A 14,861-nucleotide genomic window follows, 5' to 3' on the forward strand; every position below is an offset into this window, starting at 1 on the left:
ATTTAATAAAAATAGTAGAACATGACTGTGGAATTATTCTGGTCTCCCAGCTTCCTGATTATTATGGTGTTATTGCCAATCACACATATATATAGTGAGATGGGTTGTCCTCTCACCTCCAAAGTAATTGAAAAGGTCTCTATCTTCCTTCAGCCCTGGTCACTTTCCCATTATCTCCACACTCTCCACTGAAATTAGTCGTCAGGCTTTCCAACTACAATTACCTGGGACAAGACATTACCATCATTGGTTGAAATATTACATCGTCATAGTTTTAATAATAAAATGGTGTGTCGGTAAGGTGGTGGAGACAGGGGTGATAATGATATTGAAAGGTAAGGTGTGAGGTGAGTTTCAGTTCATGGTTGAAATAATGAGGGTGTTAGGTGAATTAATATTTTTGGGTTGGGGATGTGAATACATAAATGTGAAAGGTAGCCCTTATGAATTCCTATCTCCAAAATCTATGCATATTTCAAAATGTGAGCTGGCTTCGCTATTTCTCCAAGGAAAATATTGCTGTAATATTGGGACTTGGGTGGCCATTAACGTTTTTTTTATGCAGTTGAGTAATGTGCCCATTATTACATGTAATTGTGAAAGTTACACTCCCTCAAATGGTTTAGGTTTAAGTTCAAGGGACTTTAGTATTATAATATTTCTGAAAAGAGAAAGCTATTATACTGCAACACTACACAATTCTGCAGAATTTGTTATACCTTTTATTTTTGTCATCTTAATTCAAGATCTTTAAAATGCAATACATAAGTTACATAAATGAATGACTGAGGTTTAGGCATAAAAAACAACTTGGTTAGGTTTTTGGAAAGATCATGGTTTGGCTTAAAATAAGATTAATTGACCTTTGTCACCATGTTAACAATAATTAACCCATGTTTAAGTTTGGGAGACAATCCTGGTCAAAAAATGCTTGGAAACAAATAGCAGTCTCCTGAGTTAAAATCCTTATTTCCTCCTTTGCTTTCCTCATAATTATTGTCACTTGACATGTCACTTTGTGGCACTAGAAATGACTCATTTATTCAGTTATTCATTCAACTTATTGTTGAAATTGTCGAGTAGGGTCAATGCAATGTCTAAAATTAGAGCAATAAGTGCTTTATATGTGTTAAGTATTCAGTGGACAAATGTATTGTCTGCATAGGAGAGATTTGGCAGGAGGTGTGTGTGGGTGATTGGTACAGAAAGAAGTAGGAGCAGGATTAGGGATTTTAGACTTGAGGACTGCTGCAGAACAAGGGCAAAAGGGCAGCTGTCCATATTTGGAGCTAGCCAATCATCATGGATTAAGAAGCATCATGACCTTCAGCCTCCCACGAGAAGTAAAATCTGGGCACAAATAGTGCATACGTGCACACACACTTGCACACACACACATAGACTTGTGCATTAGATAAGAGTAAAGACAAGCTGGTAAAGGAACTCTTTGGATTTGCTACTATAAATCCAGCTTATGGACAAATGGCCACCACAAACAGAGAAAATGCTTTCACTGCAAAATGACACACGCTGAGGGTTAGATGGAGCATGACAGCCAGTTATGGACTTTGCAGGAGGATGATGAAGAACAATGACAAAAGAAGGGAGGTGGTTTAAGAAGAAAATAAAAATAAATAGATAAAAAGTGAATAAAGTATGCATCATGCATGAGAGACGAATGTCCCTGCCCCTTCTTGAGCAACCCAGGTGGATAGGGGACATACCATGGCCTCTCTGCAATCAAACAGACATCACATAACATCAAAACTATGAAGATATATCTACAGCCAGGCTGGCGGCTCTGAAAAACTATTCTCAGGCACAGCAGAGCTTTGTGCTAAATGCTGAAGTCGGCATGCTCACAATGCCATGCTGAGCAACAGGTATGTACACCATCTCTGTTTAATGTGTTATGCAAGCTGGCATTCACTAATTAGCACTAAATATAAAGTACAGCTGAAGGTGATTGGAATGCCATTTGTTTTGGAGGTATTTCATAAACTAAAGAACTGCACAAACTAAAATTGTGACCATGATTATGTCTCTGCAGGACAAGACAGGAGATCACCATGTTATTACAATTGAATTGTAGAGACATGAATGTCTCTACCAAATTTCATGGTAATAGTTGTTGTGGTATCTCATTCAAAATCACAAACTTTGTGCTAATGACAAGTATACTGTATGTTGAGATATTTTACTGGATAAGAAAAGACTCAACTGCTAGTGGTGGATTTGCAAGATCACATTACAAGGTCACTCGAGAATCCATTTCTTGAGGCTTCAAGTTATACGCTTTTGTCCAAACCAATGGTGGTTCAGACCAATTAGTGTTGTGAATCCAGCTGCCTTGCAAGTTAAGAAGGTGATAGACATATGGTTCAAACAATCACCTGCCAAGTATTTTTTGGAATTGCCTGCCCGTTTCCACACAGCATTCATGGACGACTTCTCAGATGGTTCTGTGTTACAACTCATCTGGCATGTCAGGTTAGATTGTGTCACTGTAGAGCAAAAATCATTGGGCTTTATCCTCTGGTGGACAGTATTGTTTCTACAAAATCGAATGGTAATCCATCCAATATTGGCTGAGACATTCCAGTCCCTAGAGTCATGCAGCTAGTGCGACTAAACAGGTGTAGGGTCACACTATCAACTCCCTTTGGATAATTCCTCCAACTACCCCCACTATACAGCTTGTAACATCTTATAGTTATCCTACAGCTGACCTTACCATATGAATTTCCTTTCTCTTCACTCCATCATTTGAGTGAGCACAGTGAATGAGGTGCATCAATGTTCAAATGTGATGGAAATCAGTCCTCTAATTCCATTTTGATTAGCCATCTCTTAGCGCCTCGGCCACACCTGCTCGGACATGCGCCACCACCCGCCCCCTCGTTAGGGGGAGAACATTCCATCATTAACGAGATGCCCAATAACCACAGTGACCCAGCAACACATTCCCAAAACATTCCATCAGTCAGTAGAGCATGTGCATAAGATCGTTAACGGGACGCTCATTAATTACAAGGTGATGGGATTGGCTGGGTTTGGGGTCGCTGTGGCACTTGAGATGATAAAGGATATGGCTAATGTGATCAGTCATTAGCATTTAACAGTAGGCGACTGAGGTGAAGCATGCTTTATAATCATCTCATAGGAAGAGTGGGCAAAGTGAGTAAAATGACGTGATGCAAATACACAAAGTTATGGACGCGGAAAGTAGAGAAGTCGAAGGGTGGGTGGGAAACAATAAGGAAATAGATTAAGAAGAATTCAGAAGAAAGGAAAAGAGGAAGGAAGGAGTCAAAGTTAATGGGCTTAACCGCTTTTTATTATTCCAGCTTCTTTGCAGACTTTAATGTTCTTTACAGGTCTCTGGCTCAAGCAGTTGTCCTTTTTATCACACACTGAAAATGCAATTAGTGTTTTCAATTTTCCAGGCCCTTCTTCTCCACTCAGTCATAAAGCGAGACCATAGTAATGTCCAAAAATGTCGCTTCATAAACATAATTGGATGAATGCTTTCACATTGAAAAAATAATGTGCTTCACCTTAATATAAACTGTAAGAAAAAAATCCCCCAATTGCTTCAATTTGAGTGGAACTAAAAGAATGACACATTATGCTGAATGAAACCGTAGGCAGCTGGCTGGCAAGTGCAAGGTCCAGAATCTGTCTGTTTTCGCTGCATCCAAGAACATCATCTGAAGTAGCTGTCCAATTTGACAAAACACAGCTATAGCGTTCTCTTGTTTTGATATGTCTGCATAATATATTTGTTCGGATGATTCAGCCACAACTTATGCTCAATGCAATCAGTCTGTCATTGTCAGCTCAGAATATGAAAATCATAATTTTCCTCATAATAGTACCTGTGGGATTTTATTTAGGTGTAAATTCAGTTCAGTACTGAGCAGAAAATGACTGTGACCACACAACTGGTCTAAAGTTACTGTCTTTAAATCACAGCATGCCTATCACAAGGAAAAATAATTAACTTCAGTAAACTTGACTTGTGCAAAGATGGAGACTTTAAACAAATGGTGTTACGTACTTACACATTGCATCAGAAAACTCTTTGCTAGTTTGTTCTCTTTTTCAAAAATCCTGTAATTCACAGATAAGTTGAGTATTAGATGAGAGCTAGAGACATCCTGTTCAACATCTAAGGGTGTTTTCAGACTGGCCCACATACATTAGTACAGACCAAGATATGTTTCTGTTCAGCAGGGGTGGTAATCGATAGGGTGCCCTCCCCCCCACACACACAGCACTCCTGAATGATGGATTGATTACTCAACACACTTTCACAGGAAACAAATACAGCAACTAAAATACATCACACTCGCACTCTATATTTGCAAACATTCCAAACTTACGAGGTTCAGATGTTAGTCTAATCTTTGATACTGGTATATGATGTCATGCGTACTGACACATGACAGTAATGTGACAAGGTAAATAATCATATTGCTCATCTGTAATTTTGCAGCATCACATAAAGTTAAAGTGTATTGATTTTTTTCCTTGCAATTCAAAAATTATCCATTGTGTCTGGTTTGTGTCATGCTCATGATTTTAGTCCTCAAAAAAACAGGCGAATAATAAAAACTTCTTGAGCTACAAGCCAGTAAGTAAACCTTATCAATGTATTAACACAAAGTACAGACGCATATGTTTAAGGATGTAGCTTTTAAGATTTTACGTGTAGAATTATTTCCTCAAAATCTCTTTTCTAGGTGGAAAAGATAAGTATGTATTTAATCTCAGTTTCTTCTAAATTGTAATTAACTTGAAAGTAATCATGTTGTTTAGCTAAAACATAATCACTGTATAGCTTCAAGCGATCATCATAGGCATCAGCACTATTCCAAAAATGTACAACAGAATCTAGTGTATAACATTTTCCTTTCCTATGCTGAACATAATCATTCCTATAATGTGGTAAACATCAACTTGATTGGACCAAATTGCCATTCTTTCCGCCAGCATACAGCCCAGTCTAATCCTATTTTTGTTGGTTTCTTTATTGTACTTGCCCACATCACTTATAGATACAGTACGCATAGATCTAGGAGTAGAAAAAATATTGAATAAGAAGCTTAAAGAAAACAAATCTTTCTTATATGATTAAAAAAGCAAAATCTCCTGACGGTCCTATTCATGTACAGCTATTTTATGTTGATAATTATTTTCTAGGGAAAAACCCCAAAATGCATTTAGCAGTTTTTTAGCTGCCTACTTCTTAAATATTTGTAAAATGAAATCAAGTATGGTTAGCATTACATGGTTATGTGTTTGATTTTTTATGATACTAGCATCTTTTGAATGATTCCAATGGTCTAAGTTTACATATGTAAAAATAAAATAAGGCCTTCCTAGTGAGACCTGGTGCAGTCTGTGTTTTGCTGTCTGCGATTTCAGAACGAGCAAAAGATGTTACTGTTGAAGGCAAACACACATCCACTCTATTATTTTTCATTTTACTGTATGAACACCCCTCCGTTTCCTGTATTCCATGCATTAAACCACCTGTTGAAATGTTCGCTACATGCAATCACTAATGCCAAACAGCTGCTAACTAATTAGACTAACACAAATCAGCTCTTGAGGTAGAAAAATGCACATGGAAAATGCCATCATTTCCAAATGTTATATTGTAGCACTAAGGCTACAGTGAAATATATTAAAAGCAGTTATTTTGCTCGATACTACCAAAGAAATGCACCCCATAGTCAGCGGTGTGTGTGTTGGAGACAGCCTGTGAATGTGAAGTAGATTAATTTGAGTTGAGAGAAGGAAACCTATTGAGAGAGTGGGTGAAGGGTGGAGAGGAGGACTGGGAATGAATAGCAGACTTGTGAACTGAAGAGATAAGGTATCTGATCCTTATCAGTTGTATTACTTCGTGCTTTCTCTTTCTCGTTTCCCATCTTCCTCTCTTCCTCTCTGCCCCTCACTGATTCCTGTAGGCTCATTTAGTTCATTAAGGCCATGAAATGTTTCAGAAACCAATTATGCTGTGACATTATTAAAAGACCACCCTTCCTTGTAAGTGCAGATTGTGCCTGTCTCTTGTCTTCCAAGAGAAAGGAATCTTGTCTGACTTTTGAAATAGGGTTTGGACTTATAAAGTCTAATGCAACATCAGCAACTTTCAGTTTCCTTTGTCTGTTTTCTTCTTCAGTTCACTCATGGGTTTTCTTTTATTTCTAAATTACTTGAGAAAGCTTTACAAGGCAATGAGAGACCTCGACATTCTTTGCTACCAGATTTTCTATTAAGGATAAGAAGGGTCGGACATCAGATAACAGAAAATGCAGGGGCGCTGATAGGATCTCTTCTTAATTTGGGGCAAATATGGCACCTTGAAATCAGTAGCTCAAGAAGCACTGCTGAGCCAGAAAGGGTGACCCATTCTTACTATTTTATGTATGGTTATAAATGTGGATAATAAAGTTTTTCCTCTGGTTTATCACAGGACATTTTTTTCTCTGCACAAAATTGTTCATGTAGATGATTTCAATTAAATTCCTGTTTTTCGCACAAAACAACCCTATGTCTTTTCCTAGAGTAAACACTGACTTTATGTGCCTTCTGAAAGAGTGTGATCTGGGCTCAAAATTGGCATCAGCCATCGTCAAAATGCTGGTAAAATATGCAAGTGGCTGGTAGATTTGGTTCACTCACTAGCCAAAAAACAATGGTAATCTACTTAGTGGCTCGTAAAATTTTGAGCGTTTACTCGTAATTTGCCAAAAAAGTTGATTTGAACCCTGACTGTGATATTGTCCTTCCACTACAATGACATGGTTTGATTGCTACAACAGTCAGTGTATCTATGACAGCCTAGGTTCCTCTATTCAATGCTGTTGCCTTTGAGGGAATGGCTGCTAACACTATACCTAACCCTCATGATAACAGAGGGATATGCATGCGGAGAGACATTAAAACAGACAACATCAAAACATGATGGCAGAGAGGCATGTTTTCCTCCATATTTTTGCTGCATAGAGGAAGATATACCACATCAGGGATGACTAGGCACATTTTCTCCTGCTAATCAACATACTGCATAAGTTACAGCAATTTGTACAACATGCATAGTGATTTGTATTGCAATGCTATGATATGTATGAAGGCAGAGAAACAAGGAGAGTTTCACCGAAGTGCAGATGTTGATTTTTCTACTTCCAGCACTATTTTGAGAATATGCAAATAATCCCTGGCACGATTGACACCAAAGGTCGTTAATTAACATAAGTCAATTCCACTGTGCTTCTTCTGGGAGTGAAATGTAGCAGCGTTCTACCTTCTCTATGAATATACGCACAGCGTAAATGAAATGCAGACACATAAAGTATACAGCCAGTACAATTAGAATAGAGAGAAATTATTCATTGTATTTTTAATTATAACTCTCAAATAATATATAGATTACATAGGCTGCAAGGTTTTCAACCACCAGTTTGCTTACTGATAATAGTCAATTCATCCATTCATTTTCTGAAGTGTTTATCCCATTCAGGGTCATTGGAGGCAGGAGCCTCTCACAGCACATGTGAGGTGGGGGTGCCATATCAGGGCTTGCATCTCTGTGTCAGTTTTCTTGTTTTGGTGTTTAATACATACATGAGGGGATGACACATGGCAGCACTACATTACCTTTCTAGGCTTATTAGTTTGTACCAATGTTGAACACACTCTCCTGCCCCTTCAACAGATCTTCTGTTGAATGGCAGGGATACTCATTTCATCAATCAACAGCAGCCTCAAGAATCAGCAAGGATCAGCACAAGGATATAAAGCAGCCAAAAAATATGTTTGGTTTCCCACTGTGTCTCACAACCCATAAAAGTCGTCTATCACTGTTTTTTTCTAGGCCATAAAACACTTGTAAATGCAATCAATTGCTTCTCTGGTGGTTGTATAGTCATATATGTAAGAATTGCAGTGGGCTCATACTATACTCCTTAAATTCAAGCTGTTAAGTAATTGGTCTAAATGTCACATTTATTACAGGGCTTGTGACAGTGATACAGCAGAACAGACCCCCTGACATGCTGCTGACATTTTAAGATCATGTCTGGTCCTTTAATGTATTATTTATTTTATTTTTCATGTCAGAAGTCCTGGTTTATACTTTTATTATTTAGAAAAATAAAATAAAACCATAGCACTTGACCCTGATGCAAATGTATAAAGTGTTATTAAGATGACACGTATTTGGAAAAAAAAAAAAAGAAATCAAATAAAAAACAAAAACTACACGTAAGCCTTAGGCCAAGCAGTCATCAAGCACAGCTAATGAGCTTAGAGCTAATGAGATGCAGAATGCCATCATGTGGAGAAGCTGCCAATATAAAATAATTGACTATAGCCTAATCTTGTTAGCACATTACAAATACAGTATATTAACTAAATAACAAAAAAGAACACATTTAGCGTGCAAACTTAGTATCTGCGCCCTTCTACAGGCAAAGGAGGGGATGTGTGTTGGACATTTTGAAAATGCATTGCAGGAACATCATAGAAAGACAGTTACAAAAAGAAAGTAGGACATTCCCTTTTTTTTAGTCTATATCATTATTGTGCAAGGAGGTGTGCAAGGAGGGAAAAGATATACATTTCATATACATTTATACAGTCATAATGTGTTTTCAAGTTATAGAGGTTAATGCTAGGTTACCTAACACATCTGCTAAAACCTCTCATTAGCTGTATTGTTTGTCTAGTGCTAAAGTATTTTTTCAGACTTCAGCTTTGTACGGAGCCCAGAGAAATGAGAAGGATAATAACTGGTAATCCATTTTCTAAGCCTGATCTAAATTGTTTTCTCTCCTGTTTTTATGACTTAAGAAAAGGTGTTTGTTTGTTTGTTTGTTTGTTTTGTCTTTTGTTTTTGTAATGCTCATTTCGGCCACAAGAGGCTGAAGTGCAACACTACCCCATGTTCGAAATAGGACTAAAGGTGCTCAAGTTTTCTTCCAGGTGAGTTTTTATTTCTCCATGCACTCTAGAAACAGGGATACACATTTATTGTGTGTTAGCAAGTTGTGTAAAATTACTATCATGTCTTTCATTTGTCACCTTTAGTCATATTTATCAAATGAATTACTAATAGTTGCAGTTTATTTTGCCAGCTGCAGGGCTCTGCTATTGTGGAAAACTGTCTTACTGGCATGAAATACAGTGTTGATACATCTTAATGAAAGGTAGCCATCATTATTGCTATTAGTTAACTTAGTTATTGCTTTTCATGATATGACAATTCTTGACTGACCAGAAATGTATCCTACGAATGAAAGCCTTGCGTCTGAAAGTTCAGCCAGATGTTACAACTAAATTGTACATTTTAAAAACTAAATTTGTCACAATATCCACAAATTATTTTGGAGATAAATAAAAATTATCTGGCAATACCAGTCAGCTAAATAGCTGACAGTGGTGAATTGTCTTGGTAGCCTGAGTGAGATACTAGTGCTCTGATTTATCTATGTTGAATTAAATGAAGGGCTTTTACCACAGCTTATATTTTTGCTTTGCTCAAGAGGGCCTGAAGAACTTTATCTCCTCAAAGCAAAGTATTCTTGATCGTTGAGATGTTTGATGAAGTTGACAGGTGAGGAGCAAACAAACTAGGCAATGCATTTTTATTGAAGGATGGATTTCTCATACTGTCATTCGTGTCATTAGGTGTTAAATTACTGTATTGCCCTGTTTCCACTGCAGGAACTTCAGGGTAATTTTACGGGGCCGGGGCCATTGGTGCGTACGTGTCTCCATTGCAGGAACCTCCCCCGAAGGACAATCTCCCGGAACATTTAGGGAGGCTAACCGAGTCCCTGCCTCGGGTTAGGTACTCCGTTCGGCCCCGAAAAGTTCCTGGGTGGGGCTTGAGGTATACTCAGTGTTGATTGGGTATACTCAAAGCGGGATGTGGCGTCATCAGAAAGCTCCAAAATAAGAGGCATTTTAAAAAACTCAGCAGAAGAAGTACAGAAGAAGAACAGTAGTAAAAAGTGTCTACACCGCTGGAAAAAAGTTTATAACGTCCACCGTTATGTACACAAACACACAAACCAGAAACGCGGGAACCAGCTCAGCTCCTTAATGTTTACCTCCTCGTTGTCGTTTTTTTGTTATGTTTTCGGCGAGTCGCCTCTGTGACGTCACACTCAGAGTCCGGTGGGTGGGTCCTATCTGGGTCCTACTCTGCTGTGGAAACACAACAGCTGAGAGCATAGATAATGTGAAACCACTTGAATTTGTTTGTAACTTGACCATTGTATTGTATGTTTATGATTATTTGAGGTTACACATAATGTATATCAGTGAAATCATTTTGTATTTTCACAGTGGTAATGGTTTTACATTGTACGGTAGCACATGGACTTAATAGACTTAGAATGTATATGTTTATGTGCAGGTTAAGAAAGGAGGAAGTATCTCCACACACTACAACTGCTGTGAAGTCTGCAGACATCCAGTCAACAGCAACATCTTCTACAGTGAGTCCATCAAGGCAGCAGCATTATATCCTGATGACTAGCCAAGCTCATCTAATAAGGTAAGAGCAGGGTTAGCCAGCAGAGAGCATGCTCAGGAAAATTTACTCACAAAAATATACATTATGGCACCACTGTAGCAGTGTGCGTGCTGAGCCTGTTGCATTGATGTGTGAGTGTGTAAAAGATTCAGTTACATTTCATTGACAGTTTAGAGGTAAAGACAAAAAATAGCCTTTTTTGTTCTTCCCATCAATGCATATAAATTACTTTAAACTCCACTATAACTGTTAAGTATATATTCAACCATACTTTTGATTCATCAGATAGAATATATTTGACTTTTGTTTTGTATATATTGGAAGTAATGTGTCATGTTTAGGAATTGTATGAGAGATTGCGTGTTTGATATTAAAGTAATCATTAAAGTCATGAAGTACAGCATTAATTACTTAAGATGTCTGATTTAACATATAGTATATAAACAGTGTTGTGATCCTATCGAACAAATGCATCCAGTGTAGCAGTAGTCAAAATCACAAGCAAAATCATGATTGATCAAACCTTGAACCATGATTGTAGTGGTGGGGTTACCTCTTCTCCTTGCTCTGGATTCTTGAACATACTAATAGTTGGATTCATTAAGATTTGTGTGTGAGATTTCTCTGATCTGAAGAAGGGCTTTCACTTGACTTGATTGAGCACCATTGCCTATGATTTTAGCATGATATTGTACTTGCCCTGGAGTTGGTCATTTAGCCAAAACATTTACTCCACTGCATCCACAATGTTTGCACTTCATAAAAGAAGCTTCATGTAACACAGAAGAAACTTTCCATTTTATTGTCAGTAAGATGGTTTCCTAAAGTACTCAATGCCCCCAAAACAAGTGACGCATGTACACGAAATAAAAGGTGTAGTTTCATTCTATTCAATGCACACAATAACTCAGTTCCTGATGAAATTGTGGTGAAGGTTGTTTTTTTTTTTTTCTTTTTTTTTTTTCGTTCTTTTACCTTTTCCCAGGCAGTGAATCATAGATTGCTGCTGAATTCCTCCCTGGGGTAGCAATTTGGTCATATCATTCTCTAACCCTGCAATAATTTCATATATTACCTCTTCAAATTCTACCACTTACTGTATTCATCCAATAATTTTCTCTCCAGTGTATATTAAATACAGTCCAGCTGTAACTTCATTGTGCTGAGTCAGGACTTGCAATAAAGCATGTTATCAGAGTATTTTCCTCACATAAAACAGAACACAGATTCTTACTCTTTTTACAGTCTCTCTAGAAAAGACTCCAATTAAGAGAACTGTTTAGTACAACAGTCATTTACTCATATTGTTTGAGATAAACATGGCATATCTTCTAATATTGTCTATGAGCGGAAATTACACATACCAATGGGGCCATATTATACCGATTTTCCACAAGTTAATACAGTTCCCTGGGGTCTTGATAAAATGTATCTTGCATTCTTTGGTCAAAATACCACAATGAACAAGCATCACAGCAGCCTTCTTGTCCTGTGTAAACAGCCCTGTTTAGAAAAGCTGCTTTGTGTGCTTGTACCGCCCACCAACCCCCTTCTTCTGTGTGATGTGCCAACTACTGTGGCAACTGTTGAGCAAGAGAAACATGGCTGCTGGAGTAAACATAGAAGTGTAGCAAACGCAACAAGCACTTTGAGTTATTTGCACATTTGTTTTTCACCCCAAACCGACTACTCCCCAACCAGTGCGGTAATGTTACTGAAACTCAGCCTGAATGAACCCAAAATACATTAGATTTTGTTGTGATTTAATCATAATAAACTGAACAATTGGATGCTGAAATAACTACATCAGTTTGCAGATATGTAAAGTCTAGATTTATGCTTTGTCAGGTCTGCCCACAAGACAAGCAAGCAACTTTTAAAATGATTGTCTTCTGAATGGAGTTCGGATTGATCATATCTATGCTAACATAGTTGCTGCTCCATCCACACTCAAAATAACATCATTTAAAGGCATACATTTGGCAGTACCATCATCATGTATACACATAGATATATACATACTCTGTAACTTTCAAATATATATAAACTCACCAGCATTTACAATTTTTGAAGATGTGTATTATTGATGACAGCAGCTGAGGTGGTGTATGACTCTTGTGCTAAATTAGCTCCGGCTACATTGAGAAGCAAGTTTGAAGATGATACCACGTAATCCCAAAAGTTTAAAAAATAAACTCCTCTCGCCAATAAACTGCTGTGGATCAGAGCAGAATTGGGTGTTTATTCCTCCAGAAGTTGAGACAGCAGCAGCAGCTCTGCTCCATGACTCTCTCCTCCTAAGTTGGCTGGTACTCAGTAGCCGTCTATCAGCAAGCAGGGCCTCTGTCCCCTGGTTTAGCCCCGCAATACGTACACATTTCTCATCCATAGCATAGTTTAGCTTGGTTTTGCTTAATTTACCTTGGTCCCAGGCTGCACTTGAAATGTAGCTGGTGGAGACTCAAATAGACGCATGGGTGGCGGTGTGGTACTATTTCAGTGAAGCAACAAGTGACGTTAGAAAGGGGATCAAATCTGATTGGTTTGTTGAATCAGAGTATGTTGTATTATTTCAGTTTGTGTTTTAGCAGGCACATCAGAGACGCAAATATACAGTATATGCATATAAGCACTGAAAAAGCATGTTTTTCATAATGTGCCCCCTTTTAATTTCCACTGTTTGATCATTCTGAATCTTACAATGTAACCTTTTAACTCAGGAATTTAGTCTGATTTTCATACTAAAGTAACATAAGGGTTCATAGTACATGTATGATCAAAGATATCTTGGTCTTTGGGAGTGTGAGCAGAGCATTTTCTAACTATTAAGAGAGGCCAAGGCTCAGATGGTGCATCAGAGGGTAGCAAGACTGCCAGAGTAACTTAGATTGGAAAAAAATCAGATTTTTACTGGAAGAGGGAGCCTTGACAAGAGAGAAGTTCCAAAGTATAAAATGTGACCAGTTTTTCATCTGTGTGCATACTAGAAACTAACTTTGTGCTGTGTACCATGCACTGAAGGATTATTAACGTGTGACAGTACTTTAAGTGATTTTTGTCTCGTTCCTCTTTGCCAGAGTGGAATTGCAAAATTGCCACGACAGTGCCACAAACACTGTTACATCACCTCAAAGTCTTATTTTCTCTGTCCTGTGGTGTGTAGAAAACAGCAACAAGGCAACCAGGGTAGCATTTGTCTGTGAAAATCTCCTTTTTCATAAGCATTTTACTTAACAGAACAGCCTCCCTCAAGAGATTCATCACTGCTTTCATAAACTTTTTTGTTCAGAATCTATGGGCCATCAGTCATTGCTGTTTTTTTATGAAAAGAATGATGGCTGTAAATTACCATGCATGACATATTGACAAACCCATTTGTGGTCTTTGTGGAGAAGGAGCACTGTCATACAGCAAAATTCATTGTGGAGGGGTGGATGGAGTGATCAACAGGCAGAGGAGGGAGCAGGAGATTTGGCAGAACATGATTGAAACAGCCAATAAAAAAGAGAAGAAAAGAATGAGAGGAAAAAGATATAAAGAAGCATTTTCTTTCTTTTTTGTTTTTTCTTTGGGATGGCTCTGATGGATTGCCATGGAGTTTTGTCCAGATATTCATGGTCCCAAGAGGATAAATCTTACTAACATTGATCTCTTGACTTTTCTTCAGAAAAAATTCAAACTTCTAACTAATGTAATAAATATCTCAACATGTATTACAGAAATATTTTGCACATCCATGATTCCCAGAAGACTCAGCCAAATGACTTTGAGATCTCAAGACTAACAAGCTAAATTGAGATGAACCTGATAAACATTTTACATGCTAAATAAGCATGTTAGTACATTAGTTAGTAGTATATGCTCAAAAGGATACACCCAATCAACAGCATTGACTTACATTTCAAACTAATTGCTGTATTAATAACAATTTACATAGCAGTAAATATAGTAAATACCATATACTGTTCTATCTATGTTGTAAGCTTTTAAAACTTCTGTTTGTAGTGACTAATAATCCAATAAAATGTTTTGACCCCACGGGCAGCATCCATGATGATGGCATGCTGACTGTCATAGTTAATCCATTTGCAGAAATAAATGAGACATTAACACTGATGGAGCTGTCTATTATGAATGTTAGGTTTTCATTCACTATTTTTCTGTGTTTATAGAAATGCTCCCAGCTGTAATGATAATCAAACATTATGTTCTAGCCAGATGACAGTGACTGAGACATAATAGTGACACATGTTGACAGCCAGATATAGAAAGCAATTTGTCTTTATGAAAAAAAAAACTTCTTTCA

General features: G+C 37.7%; 1 protein-coding gene across 1 annotated transcript in view; it reads left to right on the top strand.

Moving 5' to 3' along the window:
- Positions 1-9,608: 9,608 nt before the first annotated feature.
- Positions 9,609-14,861, top strand: part of cntnap2a (contactin associated protein 2a) — a 333,552-nt gene continuing 328,299 nt past the window's right edge. The window contains exons 1-2 of the mRNA XM_062441980.1: positions 9,609-9,628; positions 9,739-9,748. Of these exons, the coding sequence (XP_062297964.1) occupies positions 9,609-9,628; positions 9,739-9,748 (30 nt within the window). The remainder of the gene's footprint in view (positions 9,629-9,738; positions 9,749-14,861) is intronic.

Source organism: Scomber scombrus, chromosome 20, assembly GCF_963691925.1.
Source record: "Scomber scombrus chromosome 20, fScoSco1.1, whole genome shotgun sequence".
Taxonomy (NCBI): Eukaryota; Metazoa; Chordata; class Actinopteri; order Scombriformes; family Scombridae; genus Scomber; species Scomber scombrus.